This window comes from Stenella coeruleoalba (genome assembly GCF_951394435.1).
Source record: "Stenella coeruleoalba genome assembly, chromosome: 14".
Classification (NCBI taxonomy): Eukaryota; Metazoa; Chordata; class Mammalia; order Artiodactyla; family Delphinidae; genus Stenella; species Stenella coeruleoalba.
The window spans coordinates 86,878,138-86,895,582 of NC_137160.1; the positions used below are offsets into that span (position 1 = coordinate 86,878,138).

The following is a 17,445-nucleotide window of genomic DNA, read 5'->3' on the forward strand; positions in this document are numbered from 1 at the left end:
TCCAAGGGCATAGCTCAGGGTGCAGAAGAGGGAGTGCGGGTCCACAGACCACGTGGCGAACGTGCAGACCACCACCTCAGAAAATAGCATGACAGCCCTCTCAGCTTCCCAAGCCAAAACCTTAGCACTGTACCGCCCAACCTGATAGCCACCAGCTCATATGGCTATATAAATTTTAATTAATTCGATTACATAAAAATTCAGTTCCTCTGAGATATTAGCCACCCTTCCAGAGCTCAATAACCCCACGTGGCAATGGCCGCCATATTGGAAGGCTCAGATTTTAGAGCACTTGCATCACCTCAGAGAGTCCTACTGGACTGTACCGTCTAGTCTAGGCTCTTTCATCTCTCCCGTGCAAACACGCTCCTTGTCTATAAGCAGGTTCTGACGGCTATACTTAGAAAGGACATCCCGAGACCTTCCATTTGTCTTCAATATCACCATCATCTTAGCCCAAGTTCTCATCTCTTTCCACTTGAACCATTAAAGTAGCCTCCAGTACGGTCTTTCCATTTCCATTGTTGCCCCCCGCCCCAATCGGTTCTTCCCTTAGTGTTCAGTGTGATATTTTAAAAACAGATCATGAATCAGATGAGATTTAAACACAGTAAATCAGAATCCTACTGCACACACCATGGCTGATTAGGTGCCTAATCCAGTGGCTGCCGGCTCTGACCTCATCTCCCCATCTCACTATTGCCCAGCTGCACTGGACGTTCTCCATTCTAAGGTACACCGAGCTGGCCCTGCTTTGGCATCCACTTCTCCTGTCTGCAAAGCCAGCTCTTCTTGGATCTCCCCAAGCTGGATCCTTCTTCGCAGCTCAAATGCCACCTCTGCAGAGATGACTCCGTCTCAAAGAGCTCGCCCAGCCCGTCCCCCTTCTTCTCAACATCCTGTTCTGTCTTCTTCCAAGCATAAGTCAGTTCTGAATCCATCTCTGCTCAATTATTTTTTACTTATTTTTTTTAAATTAAACTATACTTGATTTACAAAGTTGTGTTAGTTTCAGGTGTGCAGCAACATGATTCCACTATACACATATATATATTCTTTTCCATTATAGGTTATTACAAGATATGGAGTATAGTTCCCTGTGCTGCACAGTAGGTGCTTGTTGTTTATCTGTTTTATATGTAGTAGCGTGTATCTGTTAATCCCAAACCCCTAATTTATCCCCCTCCCTTTCCCCTTTGGTAACCATAAGTTTGCTTTCTATGTCTGTGAGTCTATTTCAATTTTGTAAATAAGCTCATTTGCGTCATTTTTTTAAGATTCCACATATCAGTGATATTTGATTCTATTTCAGTTCTATTTCTATTCTATTTCTATTCTATCAGTGATATTTGATATTTGTCCTTCTCTGTCTGACTTATTTCACTTAGTATGATCATCTCTAGGTCCATCCATGTTGCTGCAAATGGCATTATTTCATTCTTTTTATGGCTGAGTAATATTCCACTGTATATACGTGCCACATCTTCCTTATCCATTCCTCTGTCGATGGACATTTAGGTTGCTTCCATGTCTTGGCTATTGTGAACAGTGCTGCTGTGCACATAGGGGTGCATGTATCTTTTCAAATTAGAGTTTTCTCTGGATATATGCCCAGGAGTGGGATTGCTGGATCATATGGTACATTTTTACTTATTTACCAGCCACCTCCCCTGAGCGGGATACGAGCTCTGTTATCCCCTCCACACAAAGGTCAATGCCCGGCACGTAGAGGGATCTCAGTGAATGTTTTGTGAACGGACTGCCTTTCTGTAGTGTCTACAAAATGAGTTACATTATGAGCATTTGTTCACTGAGAGCAGTTGGTTGTCCAGTCTCTGGGGCTGTAATGACCACCCAACAGACAACAATAGCAGTAAACCTCCTGATTTGTTTTGTTTGTACCATGTACCTTTAAAAGCCCTGAGGTGCAGCCGCCGCTGTCTCATTATAAATCACCTCTGGAGAGGGCAGCTCATTAGGGAGCACCAAAGGCAGCCGAGTGGGCTGAAAAGAAAAGGCTGTGGCTTTATTCGTAATAAACAATTCATTTTCAGATGACTTTTCCTGTTTCAGTAAGACTTCTCAATTTCATGTTTGTATGAGAGTGCTTTCTTGCATTCGCATTTTCCAAAGATCTTTTTGCACACTGAACTGATCAACAGTCTTAACTCTGTTTTCACCTAACTTTGTTTTCGCGCTGCAGTGCACGGGTTGCGAGCACAGACTCTGGAGCTCGTCAGTCTAGAATCTACTTCCAGCTCAGCTTCTCAGCTGAATCACTCGGGGCCATTCTTCAAACACGGTGTGCTTTCATCCATCTGTGACATGGGGATGAGAGGAGTACCAGTATCAATGGGTCTCTGTTAGAACTGAATGAGGTAACCCCTAGAAGGAGGTACCTAGAGCCATACCTGGTACATAATAAACAGTAGGTACCTGGTGTCATTATTACTGATGCAGTTTAGGGGGGTCACGGTGACTCAACAGAAACACAAAGCAAGAGTGCGTCTTGGGGCAGAGATTTTTCTCAAAGCCTGTTGCAGCATCTTAATTTGCACTTGGTTGAGAAAGTGTAAAAATGAAAGCAGTGCTGTGCTGTTCAGTGTGACTGAATTTTCAAAAAGTCTTGAGGAAAACAACAGAGGGTATCTGGCATATTAATTAACAGGCTGACACAGGAAAAGGGTATCACGAAAAGTCGAATAAAAAGGAGCCAAGAGTCTGCTTTCATGCCAAAAATTACAAAAGAAACTCCATTATTGGAGCCAGAAAAGACAGTTTCCCTCCATAATTTGGGAGCCTTTTCTCAAGTTCTGATCTCAGAAGGTGACTGTCACGGCCAACGACCTGTGCTAAGTTCACAAGTGATGGGGGATGAAGCAGCCAGTGTGACCCTATTCCACAGACCCATATGTATTCCAGTGGGTGGTAAGACTGTTCTCTGGGCTCCTACTACGAGTTGTGCCACGCCTTCTGCCAGGTGTACAAACGGGAAGGGGACATAGTTTGATAACAGTCACAGAGTTGGCAGGAGATAATTCAGGGAAGGTGGACGAGCCAGATGATTAAGTCCTGAGGGTTCTAACGATTAGGGGAGGGCGCAGTGGATGAAAAGGCAGTTCATTTTATCTAACAAGAGAAATGTATTCAATTCAGGAAAGCTTATGGAAAATGCATTTATTTCATCAGAAGCTTTACAATAGTAAATTATATGGTTATGAACACGTGGGTGAGTTTTGTCTGTGAGGTTTACAGAAATAGGATTTCTACTGAATCCTAGATTTACGAGGACATGCCCTGATCAGCAAGATTTAAGAAGATGCAGATAAGATGAGAAGGGAAGACGTTATTTGATGATTACTTTCTTGGAATCCCAAGAATTATAGAAGAAAGAACTCAAGACTCAATCAAGTAAGTGAAGGGTCTGGTGAAGTCTTAACTGCATGGCTCCTACCTGCCGTTGTCTGGGTTACAGAGGCCCTTAATGCAAGCTCATGAGAAGAAGGCATTTGAACTGGAAATAAATGGAAAGTCAGGAGTGGTGCACCGGAGTCTAGCTGCTTCTACTTTGGAAGTGGGACTTGGAGATCAGAAGGGTTTAGGTGGGGTTCCAACAATAAGGTGACATAAGGAAGGACCTGGAAGGTCAAATGGACATCCTGAGTTTAGGTCTCCCCAAGCATCTTGGGTCCATTTCGACTTCCAATGGTGTGATCTCAACGGGCAAAAAGAACTCAAGAGTGTTTGAATTCCCCAACTTGACTACTGTCCTCGATGTGAGCAAGGAAACCATGCGGTAGACAGAGCAGGAGAGCCAACAAGAATCATGTCTGGCTCTAAGGATCCAGGAGGACCCCCTGGAGGAGGTGGCATGGGTGGCGGGCTATACAGAGAATTCTGAGTTGTATCTGTGCTCCCATGAGTGTCACATTTGAGGAAAGGCTTGCAATATATCAAATTTCACCTCACAAGAGCACGTATGACTCTTTGATCTTGCTTAAAAAGCTCTGTTGGTCTTCTCCAAGCAGCTGCAGGCCTGGGTCTGGGAGACACACCTGTACTCTTACAGCATCTCATGTAGACACCATGAAAGGCTGCCACCGCCAGGTCACTTTAGGGTGAGAGTCCTCCTTTGATTTTTTTCAAGGATGACCTGTCTGTCCAGACTGTATCTCCTGATTACATTTCATCTAAAGTCACAACTCAAGTCTAATCACTAAAATTCAGTGGTCAAGGCTGAGACACAGCGAAATGAGAAACTCATCAGAAACCCAACACGGTAAAAGGGTGTGTCCTTACAAACCAGAGGAGAGCTGAGTCACACACATCCATCCCACACTTAGAACAGCTACCACAGTCACGGTACCTGAACAGCCACTGCCCAACAGGAATGAAAATAATGTTTGTTTTATTTTAAAAGAAAGAGCACATGTTAATATGTTTGAAAGGATGTTCCACTAGCCGGTATGGCATTCAAAGTGATGAATATCAGTATCATTATGTCTGAATCCTGGCGGAAGCTCAGAACACTTATTTTAGTGGAAACTCAGGAGGCAGATGGGAGAGAAGAATAATGAAGAGCTTGAGAAACTGGGCACCCCCTGCCACCCCAGAAGGATGTGTTTCAACTCTTCTAAGAAATGCAAACATTGCTCTCCAGAATCTGACACTGACACGCAGCTACAGATATGCACTAACTAGATTAATGGTGGTACTCACTTAATGACCTTTTCCTCAGAATTTTCTCCCAAAGGACAAAAAAAAAAAAAAACAACAAAAAACAAAGATTGACCCACGACATAGTAAGGCATCATTTCCTGAACAGAAAAAAAGACTAATGTGATAAAGTCCTAGAAATACATGAACGGATTTAAAAAAAAAAAAGAAAATGTTTTAAGGCCATAGACATCAGGAAAAAGTATGCAAAATATCGAGGAAGAAATAAACGTCTTTTGGAAAATGAGCTTTGAATGGAAAGGCTTAACTGCGTCTCATCTCAAAGCTTTCCTGGAGATGGAATTATACATCCTACAAAGAATAGTGGGTCATGTGCTCACTCCCGAGTTGATCTCAAATCCTTAAAAAGAGTACAAGGAGTCACAACTGCGTTTACTTTTAGCATTCTTTTCTGAAGATTATAGTTCTACCTATTCAAATATGCTGTGTGCGGGTATTTTAATATTTGGAGGTTTTACGAGAACACATAAAACAGGCACGTTTTTTTCTTCTTGGTTATAACTGGGGAAGAGGAAGGAGGTCCATTATGGAAAAGATCAGTAGATTTGACTACATCAAAACTAAACAAATACCTCCCCCTCAAACGTCTGCATACTATTATATATACGATCTGCGACATCAGAAGGCAAACGGGAAATTGGGAGGAATATTTGCAGTATGTCGATCAAAAGGCTGGTATCACTAATACATGGAAACTGAAAATAGAAGGTGGCTTCCAAGGGCTGGGAGTAGGGGGATGGGAACTAGTGTTGAGTGAATGTAGAGTTTCAGGGTTTTGCCAGATGAAAACATCCTGGAGATCTGTTGCACAACAAGGTGAAAATATTTAACAGCAACAGTTAAATTGCTGTTACATTGCAACAGTTAAATTAAATTTAACAGCAACTGTTGAATTAACAGTTAAAAGGGATCGAGATGGTAAATTTAATGTTTTGTGTTTTTAAACAGCAATGAAAAAATATACTTCTTTTAATGACAAAATAAGAAGCTGAATTTCCAATAGGAAAAGAAAGTTGGCTCAGATCAAATGTTTAATAAGGAAATGTTTAAAATTAAACAAAACAGGGCGAACGAAAGCCACACTGAGATATAAATTTTGCTTAACAAATGGTCTACTTTATGATTTTAATATTCTGTGTTAGTGAAGTTGCAAGGAAATGGGTATCATTATACACAGCAGGTGGAAGAGTAAATTGGTTAAACTTTACGGAAGGCAGTTTGGTGACCGTTATCAAAAAAATACTATAGTATTGCAAATCCTTTGATTCCCATCCTTTGATTCAAATGTATTTCTAAAGGTTTATCTCAGGAAATTAATCAGAGATGTGTGCGAAGATTAGAGGGCAAAAAGGTAAATCATAGGATATTTTATAATAGAAAATCCTTTAAACATTTCAAGTTTGTGCGTTGGTATCATGGAGATATACAGAACTTTGGGGTTGGGTCTAAAACTAGAATTTTTTTTGCCAGTGCCAATAATTTTTAATATATTTTAAACAAGTTTAACATAATACATTGAAAGATGCACAGATCATAACTGTACATCTCCATGAATTCTCTCTCCTAAAGGTAGCCACTACCCTTAGCTTTATGGTTTAGTTTTGCCTGATTTTTGATCTTCATGTAAATACAACCACACAGCTTCCGCCCACCCCTGCTTCTTTTGCTCCACACTGTATTTTTTTAAATCGAAGTCTAGTTGATTTACAACGTTGTGTTAATTTCTGCGGTACCGCAAAGTGACTCAGTTTTATATATATATATATATATATATATATATATATATATATATATATATATATATATACATACTTTTTAAAAATATTCTTTTCCATGAGGGTTTATCACAGGATATTGAATATAGTTCCCTGTGCTCTACAGTAGGACCTTGTTGCTTATCCATTCTATACATAATAGTTTGCATCTGCTCATCCCAAACTCCCAATCCATCCCCCCAACGCCCCCTCCCCCTTGGCAACCACAAGTCTGTTCTCTATGTCTGTGAGTCTGTTTCTGTTTTGTAGATATGTTCACTTGTGTCCTATTTTAGATTCCACATATGGTATTTGTCTTTCTCTGTCCGACTGACTTCACTTAGTATGATCATCTGTAGGTCCATCCATGTTGCTGCAAATGGCATTATTCCATCCTTTTTTATGGCCGAGTAATATTCCACTGTGTATCTGTACCACATCTTCTTTATCCATTCCTCTGTCCATGGACATTTAGGTTGCTCCCATGTCTTGGCTGTTGTGAATAGTGCTGCTGTGGACACAGGGGTGCCCTCCCAAATCTGCTCTCAACGTAGTGCTCTTCTAAAAAGATACATCAGTTCAGTGGCTGCTGTGCTGGAAACCTTCCAGTGGCTTCCCATCACATTTAAAGATTTGCCTCATTCTAGCTTACAAGCCCCTGTGGGACCCTGAGCTCAACTCAAAGTATTCTCTCCTCATGGACTTATCGTGGTCCAGGTGAGCTGGCCTTCCCTCTGCCTCTCTAACATTTCAAGAATGTGTAACACAGATGTGTAGATAAATAGATGCAATGATATCAGATGCCTTTCAAAATCTCTCAGTGAATACATAATGAACAAAAACAAAGTAAAGATGAAATAAAATGGCAAAAGGTCTGTTTATGGAAGGTAACGCCCCTAAAAATGGCAAAAGTCCTTTCACCAGTCAAGTCAAAGGTGAAATGAAGCAGCTTTCTCTGGAAAAGGGACTCAGCATTCCAAATACAAAAGACTGGGGGTCAGTACTCTGAAGACTTTACTCTTAGTTCCAGAGGAAGATGCTCAGATAGTATTAGTAAAAACTCACCAGACCAAACATGTTTTTTTTTTTTTTTTTGTGGTACGCGGGTCTCTCACTGTTGTGGCCTCTCCCGTTGCGCAGCACAGGTTCCGGACATGCAGGCTCAGAGGCCATGGCTCACGGGCCCAGCTGCTCCACAGCATGTGGGATCTTCCCGGACCGGGGCACGAACCCACGTCCCCTGCATCGGCAGGAGGATTCTCAACCACTGCGCCACCAGGGAAGCCCAGACCAAACATGTTTTAATGCAATTCGTTCATTTCAGTTCAAGAATCAGTGAGCATCCCCCAATGTTCCTAGCAGCATTATTTACAATAGCAAAGACACAAAGAAACAACCTAAGTGTTCATCAACAGGTGAGCAGATAAAGAAGATGCGGTACATATACACAATGGAATATGACTCAGACATAAAACAGAACAAAATTTTGCCATTTGCAGCAACATGGATGGATGTGGAGGGCATTATGCTACATGAAATAAGTCGGATAGAGAAAGACAAATACTGTATGAAATCACTTATATGTGGAATCTAAAAAATACAACAAACTAGTGAATATAACAACAAAGAAGCAGACTCACAGATATAGAGAACAACCTAGTGTTTGCCAGTAGGGAGAGGTGGGGGACAGGCAATATAGGGGAGGGGGTGGGAGGTACAAAATATTGGGTGTAAGACAGGTTCAAGGATGTGCTTTACAACACTGGGATATAGCCAATACTTTGTCATAACTGTAAATGAAAAGTAACCTTTTAAAATTGTATAAAAAAATCAGTGAGCATCTACACAGTTCCTAGCACTCTTCTTATCTTAGGATCATTCCCTTCCCGAAAGAATTTACAACATAATTGCCAAGGAATTATTTATCCTTTGCATTCTGTAACTAAGTGATCATAATAAAAGCAAACATTTACTGTATGTTTGACTGTACTCGGTACTCTTCCAAGCCCTCTTGAATTATCATTTTATGCTTACATCAACCTTATGAGTAAGTATCATCTCTCCCCACTTTACAGATGAGGAAACTGAGCCACAGTGAAATTAAGCACCGTTGCATAGCTAGTAAGAGCAGACCAAGATATAGGTGTCTTATTTTGCTTCCCAGGAGGCCCAAAAAGATGAATACAGAATGGAAAACACTCAGGTGCCGGGATGAGGGACCTCTCTGAGCCTCAGTTTCCTCATGTGGAAATGGAGGAGGATTGTTTCAAATACTGCTCATTGCCTCAGAATATCTAATCTCCTCTTGTTCCCTTGTAATAACAAAGCCTGAGTGATGTGTCATGCTAAAAAGTCAATTTACAAGCCTTCCTTCCAACTAAGCACGTCCATGTGACCAAGTTCTGGCTAATTGGATATAGCCAGAAATATTATGTTGGATTCTTGCGAAGACTTCTTGCAAGGGAAAAGGAACTGATCCAGTGTGATTTGCATTCTTACTTTTTCTGGTAAGCAGAATATGGATATGTTGGCTGGCACTCCAGCAGCTATTTTGGACCATGAGGTAACCATGAGGATGGAATCTATACCCTTGACTGCTGAAGCAGAAATAAAGATGGAGCCTGAATCTCAGATAGCATGGGGAACCATACCAGCCCTAGACCACCAACCTTAGGAGTTCTTTTACATGAAAGAAGAAACCTACTTGTATTAAAGCCACTATTGGCCTGGGTAGAGTGGAGTGAGTGGGGTTCGTTAGGGTTACGGTAAGGGTTATGGCTAGGGCTTGTTCTCGGCCAAATGCAATTCCTAACTGATAAAAGGGTCAGCTAGGTCTTAGCTGAGATTCTTTCTAGCTCTGCCATTACACACACTTCTGTGATTACACGTATCATAGCCAGAAAGGTTGATGTAAGGTGAGAACGGTTTCAGAGACCAGCGGCGGACAGAGAAAGAGGCTCTTGTGAGCGTGGGGATTCCTGTGAGTTGTGAAGAACAAGGGGGTTTGGAACGGGTGGACAGTCCAGGCGGGAGAAATGCTGAGCGAGGGAACCAAGCACAGCACCTGGTGCAGAGCCAAGCAATGGAAGCCGCTCAGAGCACCACTAAAAGCTCATCAGACCAAAGGTGCTGAAAGGGAGCAAATTCAAATAACTACTTATTTGAGACAAATGGTCTCGCCATCCCCAGTCATAGAATCACGAATAGCCTAAACGAAGGACTGCTGCTGTCACACGTGAACACATGAAATAATGTACCAGGGGAGGCTCGGTGCCTTTAAAATAAAAGAAATCGTTAATAAGAGCCCTGATCAACTGAAGGCCCTCAACAACTTTGCGTTTCCTAATGAACAGTATAATAACTAACTTATTGTCCCTAGGCAACTGTCCGCGTCACCTTGTATTGAAAGACTGATTCCTGACGTCCTTTCACAACCACGACACTTGTCAATAGTTCCTGATAGATGGTGAGGGAGAGACAGCAGGCTGTCAACGGATAGGTCAACCCATCCCTCATTTCCGACAGCAAAAGTACTTTTGTAACAGGAGAAAGCTCAAATCACCGTCCTCAGTCACAATCCCAAGGCATTTGAACTGGGAAAATTCCCATTAAGAAAATGTGTTATTCCTTTGCAGAGAGGCCCCGGGGAAAGGCGGGGCTAGAGAGGGCTTTAGTGTGCTTTGTTTAGGTGAACCTGGGTGATCAGTCCTCCCACAGGCAATGTATTCCGTTGCATAGCAACCAGGGGGCAGGTCCTTTCAAGGAGGAAAGCCCATCTCTGTTCGACAAATCCTAGGAAACACATGGACAGACCTAGAGTCCTAAACCGTTTAGAGGCAGGTGACAAGTTATACATAGGTGGCCTGTGAATGAATTATAGTTAACTCTTTCTTAGATGGGCTTGATTAAAAAAAAAATTAGTTCTAACAGGGACAAATTGCTGTTTCGCATTAAAACTATATTGACGGCTTCTCTTGAGAAGTCAGTAGATATTAAGAGTTCAGAATCCGGCTTGGTTTTCCTGCGTGGCAAACACGGCAGGGCCCTTTCACCGGGTAGGTGTTTGGCAAGTCGCCTGCCACATTTCACTCAGATACTTGATCTGTCTGGTCTCTGCAGGTGTATGTGTTTGAGATCCTTGAACAGTCTCCAATGTATCATACAAACATCTCGATTAAATCATTCATACTTTTCATATAATGGAAGACCCAAATCTAATTCCTGGATTTTGATTACTTTCTAAAGAATATTCTAAAGATACTACTTAGAAAAACATTTTTACAGAATCGGCGATTTGCAGTAACTTCATCATTCAGTTTCCCCCCACCCTGGTTCTGAGCTCACTGATATGTCCCCACTGTGTCTGGGTCACGGTGTGGTACCTTGCCTTTCCCTGAGGTCCGTACTAACAACCCAGGGCAGGGACATTCTTACCATGGCCAGTGGGATGACGCCAATCAGGTCCTTCTGGCTCACGTAGATCTTGGAGACGCCCAAGTCAGATGTGATGTCTCCTGGGTATTCAACCTGCCACGTAACAAGCTGTGTGGTTGGCGGGTCACTGGCCTCTTGGATTTCTACGTCGATCTGCATGACTTCATAGGAGGCGCCCTCCGCACTGGAGAGAAGGAGAGAACAACTTTGAGGACTGGGGTGGGAACCCTTGGCAGGCAATGGACTATTTCAATGTGTGTTCACATCACCCCTGCAAAGAGCTTGTCAGAAATGTGATCCCCAGCGTCCACTGACAGATGAATGGATCAGGAAGATGTGGTACATTTATACAATGGAATACTACTCAGCCATAAAATAGAGTGGAATAATGCCATTTGCAGCAACATGGATGGACCTAGAGATGATCATACCAAGTGAAGTAAGCCAGAGAAAGACAAATGTCATATGATACCACTTATATGTGGCATCTAAAAAAATGATACAAATGAACTTGTTTACAAAACAGAAATAGACCCACAGACATAGAAAACAAACTTATGGTTACCAAAGGGGAAAGCAGGGATGGGAATGGAGGAATAAATTAGGAGGTTGGGATTAAAAGATACACACTACTATGTATAAGATAGATAAGCAACATGGACTTAACTGTCTAGCACGGAGAACTATATTCAATATCTTGTAATAACCTATCACGGAAAATAATCTGAAAAAGAATATATATGCATCCCTTTGCTGTACACCTGAAACTAACCCAACATTGTAACTCAACTATACTTCAATAAAAAAAGAAAGAAAGAAAAAAAAGAAATTCGATCCCCAAAAGAACAAACAACCTTTAACAAGATTCACAGCCTTCGTCTGGCCTTAGACACCCTCACTCAAACTTCCCAACCCCTGTTTTCTGTGAGCCTCTCAGAGTCCCCAGGACAGGTGTTTGTGGATAATTACGAGAAATGCTGATTGAATTTCCTAAATGCTTTCTTCCCTGTGCTCCTTCTAGGAGGGTGGAGGATAGGATTCTTTCCCTCACTCCCAGAAATCTCTTTGCTGCCTATATCGGATTTTCCAAAGCCACGGTCCATTCAAGTTGGGGGCACAGACTTTTAAAGGACTTTGAGGGTGATGTGGCTTTGTTACCCAGTGGGGGCGAGAGAGAATTGCAGGGAATCAGAGCTGAGGCGTGAACAGGAGAATGGGACCACAGGACCCACACGGATGAACAAGGAGACGTAGCCAGATGTTACCTGGATACAGGAGTCATTCTGACAATGATTAGTTTTTAGACAGTCTGGGTTTTCTAGAAACACGTATCCAGAAATGAACCCAAGTTAGAGTATCGGGATGATTTTTGCAGCTATTCTGGTTAGTTTAATTTACTGGCTACCCCTTCTTCTTTTTCATAGTCTGCTTTTAGAAAATGTGTGCTCTTCTAAGTGACAGGTTAAACAAAAAAAAGGCAGAGGTGGTACCAGACACTCCCTGAGGGAAGAAGTGAAGAAATACAGGTGAGAATTCACCTGGGAGGCAGCAAGGAGAGACACTTTTTAACCCTTCGTGACCAAAGCCACTTCCACCTATCAGATCCTTCTCCAGAGGTTTGAATTTCACATAATTGCAAAATGACCACTGATTCTGACATTTAGGAGGACAAGGTTTGGCCTTTTATATACATATGACCAAGCTATTGAGACTTCTTTATCAAACCCACGCAAATGTATCAATAAGAAGCTCAGAGATAAATGGTGGTGATTTCGGGGAGCCTCCTTCTTTAAGTAAGGGATGAGGTGGGATACTGGGATATCAGGGGTGACTAGGATAAGAGGAGAGAGGGAGGGAGGAAGGAAACAAGAGGAGGAGGAGGGCAAGAAACAGAGAAGGAAGATCAGAAGTGTTGCCCAAAGAGACCGCCCCCGCCACAGAGGTTAAATTCCTGCACGAGCACTGGTCTGTCACACAGAACAAGAGTAGCTACAGTTGTTAAGAATCCGCCTCCCAATGCAGGGGACACGGGTTCGAGCCCTGGTCCGGGAAGATCCCACATGCCGCGGAGCAACTAATAAGCCCGTGCTCCACAACTACTGAGCCTGCTCTCTACAGCCCACGAGCTGTCAAATTCTTCCCATTCCGCAAGACCCACCTAGGACAACATCAGTAATAATTTTAATTTTAATTTTTTTATTTTTTATTTTTTTGCAGTACGCGGGCCTCTCACCACTGTGGCCTCTCCCGCTGCGGAGCACAGGCTCCGGACGCGCAGGCTCAGCGGCCATGGCTCACGGGCCCAGCCGCTCCGCGGCATGTGGGATCTTCCCGGACCAGGGCACGAACCCGCGTCCCCTGCATCAGCAGGCAGACTCTCAACCCTGCAATAATTTTTAAAGTGCTCTATTTACTTCCTCTAATTTTATTCCTTCAGTAACCTTGCATGGTTGTCCTATCAAGTTTGATTTTCTCTTTTCCCTTAGATCCCTTGTCTGGCCAAGACGTAAAGGAAACAGTTTCTTTTGAGCTAACTTTCCTCTATCTGACGCGCTGATGAAAACACCCTAAGTTGGGAATTCTTCACCTGGAGACCACAGCAAACTTTAGGAAGGTTGCGTATCCTGAAATGGTAGCTTTCCTTGAATGACTCCTTAGCTTGCACGAGCGTCTCAATATTTCTGATGCAGGAGGGTGTGCACCAGGTTCCTGACAATTTCCTCTGTAAATTCTGCATATGGTGATCTAGCTTTGGAATAGCTCATCATGTGTGTCTTGTCGAGTCAGTGGAAATTTGAATTTTAATAACTTTTTGTAAATATTTAGCACTTGAGAGCTTCCAGAACGCTTGCATATTTGGCAACGTTTACCACGTCCTCATGTTTAACTGGAAAGCTCAGGGCTGTACCTTTGCAGTTGGAGTGTGTTTTAGCCTGAAGCATCCTGAAAAGAGTAGCCACGCTTAGCCCGTGTGGCCAGCACAGAGGATGATGCCTGGCATCTGCTGTGTTACAGGAGATAAACAGAGTAGAATTAAGTAGAATTTTATATAACGTGGCTGCGTATTTTACATGCGGTGGTTCTCCGCTTTACCAAGGCACTAGCGTGGCCTGGGCAGGGGGAGCTTTCCTGGTGGTCCAGTGTTTAAGGCTCCCCACTTCCACTGCAAGGGGCACGGTTTGATCCCTGGCCAGGGAACTCAGATCCCGCATGCCACACGTCAAAAACACCAAAAACCAAACAAACAAAAAACTGCCTGGGGGAATTTTACAAATAAACCAGTGGCCACAGGCACCACTCAGATTTCTGACTGTTCCTGAGTGGCGTCAGGCACCAGTTTTGTTTTATTTTCTCTTCTTTTCTTTTTTCTCTTCTCTGCTTTTCTTTTCTTTCTTCCCTTCCATTTTCCTTTCTTTCTTTCTTTCCTTCTTTCCCTCTTTCCTTCCTTCCTTCATTCTTTCTTCCTTCTTTCATTCTTCTTTCTTTCTCTCTCCCTTTCTTTTTCTTTCTTTCTTTCATTCTCTCTCTCTCTCCCTTTTTTCTTTTTCTTTCCTTCTCTTTCCCTTTTTCTTTCTTTCTTTCTTTCTTTCTCTCTCTCCCTTTCTTTTCTCCTTTTCTTTCCTTCTTTCTTTCCCTTTCTTTCTTTCTTTCTCTTTCTACTTCTTCTCCTCCTTCTCCCTCTCTCACTCTTCCCTCCCTCCCTTCCTTCCTTCCATCTTTCTGTCTGTTCTTTTATCCAGGTGATTCTATTATGCAACCAGGATCATGAACAACTGCGTTCGAGGTTTATAAAGGTTTAATTATGTGGATATCCACGCTCTTGGACGTACTTTGTGTATACTGGTATTAGAAATAGAATGTCCTAAGAGAGCGCATTTGGGAAATACGGTCAGTAAATCGTGAAGACACAGATGAACCAAGAAGAAGAAACATTCAGGGTTTCCGATGTCCCTGAGTATGAAGGTGAGGAGGGACAAGAACAGAGTTCCAGCCGAGGGGGGCAGAGGGGCTGGATTAGCATAAAGCATTCAGATGCCACTTCTGGTGGCCCTACACCCAGCCCCACCCTCCCTACCTCCCTGCTGTCCACCCGCCATGGGCGAGTCAAATAGCAACACGGATGGGCAACGCTCGATGTGCGAGCTCCATCTGGAAGGCGGTACTGCTGTCGAGTGTGGGCAGGGTTTGCTTGGAGAACAGTGCAGTCACCCACGGCGAGGCTCAGGGCTGGATATATATAGGCCTCAGAACACTGTGGGCACGGAGCTGCCTGTAGGTTTAGTTTCTCCCACGGCATAGGTGCTACCAGCACAGGTAAGCTAGGAAGCCAGCTTCCTGCCCTGTTCTGCTTGCAGCCGTCCTTTGTATGGAAGACAACAGACGTGGAAGCAAAGGAAGGAACGCAGGCTCTCCTGGGCACCTCAGATCCCTACTGACTGGTTCCACATGTGCGGGTGTGGAGGGATCTCTTTGTAGTTTATTCTCTTTGACAGAGAAGATGAATAACATCTCGATTTGAGGAACTCTTCTCATTTTCCAATAACGTTCCCCTACGTGGGCCCCTTGGTACACTGGGTTCAAAATCTAAGCCTCTTAGATAAGCAACAAGGACTTACTGAATAGCACAGGGAATTACGCACATTATCTTGTAATAACCTACAATGGAATATAATCTACAAAAATACTGAAACACTATGCTGTATGCCTGAAACTAACACAATATTGTAAATCAACTATACTTTAATAAAAATCTAAGGTTTTTTCACTAGGAAGGGCTCCCTTTGAATAAAGACACACGGTTGGTGACCTAGCCTGAGGCCTCCCCAGATTTAAGGAAACTAAAATGCCCTTCCAGGAAACAAGACACTGGGTCAGCTCAGACACAGGCAATGGCCACATCCTCCCGGGCCCCGGCTCCCAACTCTAAGAAAGGAAACTGAACATGAGGCTTTGCAGGACCACCTCAGTGCATCCCAAGGCCACAAAAGGGCATCATTTTCAAAGAAGAAGAAAAGCCTTGCTTTGGGATGGTCATGCTGCTTCTTCCTGAGTGCTGGAACAACTAACCTCCATTGAGTACTTTTAATGTGATAAGCACTGTTTTAAGGGCTTTTTATGTCTTACGTCGTGCAACCCTCAACGTATTCCAATAAATAACTGTTATCTACTCGCAGTTTGTAGACTAGAAACCTAGGCTCAAGAAGGGGAAAGTATTTGTCCAGGGTCACCCAGCTACTGCATGCAGGAGCCAGGTGATCTGGCCACAGGACGCCCACACTCCTGATCCTGGGTTCCAAGCCCCCCACCTCTTTTTCCAGTGCGAGGACAGGCGTGCTTATTAGCGATGAGGATCATTAAAGCAACTTCTCACCCCCCAGTAGAAACACAGGTCAGGACGTTACATAGGGCTTCTTCAAGACCCCAAACTGGATGCTTTGAGCGAATTCTGCACAAGCAAAGCTGGGACATTTCTGTAACAAGATGCTTTGAGATGAGCACGTCTTCATGGTCTTCTGACAACTCTTTAAGTTCCGTGATGTGTCGATAAATCAAAGCAGAGATGGGCAAACGAGAGCTTTAGATACGGAAGCCTACCATTCATTTGGAGAGATGAGAAACCAAGCAGACACGGACCTGCTAGCACTAGAACAGTTAAGAGCTAAGTGTTTGAGATGCAAGTCAATGCGTCTTGAAGCTACCTGTATTTTTCTCCAGTTTAGAAAAACAGCATATCACGGTAGGTCCTTACAAGAGCACACCAACGATCAGACCGCGTTCTGCCACCACCCACGTGGGCAACTGGCTTCCACCGCGAGTGTGAGTGTCGCAGGTAAGCTCCTGGGGTGGGTGGGGGAAGAAGAGAGTGAAATTCCATTTCCAACTTAGGTTTTTCCAGATGGCTCTCTAAAGGATAAATGGGTGAAATTTCTGGAAACAAAAGTAAGGCCGGAGAGAGGGCGAATCTATATCTGAATGATCACAATCCTTAGGAAAGAGTGGGAGATTCCTTCCCAAAACTTCAGGACACTTTCTAGAGGTCATATGAATGAGAGCCATTTACGGCTGGGGAGCAAGTTATGGTGGACAGTGTCAGGGTTCCCCCCAAATCTCCTCATATCCCTTCATCATTTCCACATGTCTTACCCCTGGCTTCTAAGTGCTTTTTCTTTTTATGATTTTAGGTTTTTAAGTCTTTATACAATTTTTAAAGGTTACTTTCCATTTACAGTTATTACAAAGTATTGGCTATATTCTCCGTGTTGTACAATACATCCTTGAGCCAATAGTTTGTACCTCCCTGGCGCCCAGCCCTACGTTGCCCCTCCCTCCCTCAGTGGTAACCAGTAGTTTCTTCTCTATATCTGCGCTTCTGCTTCTTTTTAAAATTATATTCACTAGCTTGTTGTAGTTTTTACATTTCACATATAAGTGATATCATACAGTATCTGTCTTTCTCTGTCTGACTTACTTCACTTAGTATAATACCTTCTAGGTCCATCCATGTCGCTGCAAATGGCAA

At 43.2% G+C, this 17,445-nt stretch overlaps 1 protein-coding gene across 1 annotated transcript in view; it reads right to left on the reverse strand.

The window, feature by feature from the left end:
• The window catches only part of TMEM132D (transmembrane protein 132D), a 645,590-nt gene that overhangs the window by 189,573 nt on the left and 438,572 nt on the right, over window positions 1–17,445 (reverse strand). Inside the window, exon 4 of the mRNA XM_079941954.1 lies at window positions 10,926–11,109. Within this exon, the coding sequence (XP_079798080.1) occupies window positions 10,926–11,109 (184 nt within the window). The remainder of the gene's footprint in view (window positions 1–10,925; window positions 11,110–17,445) is intronic.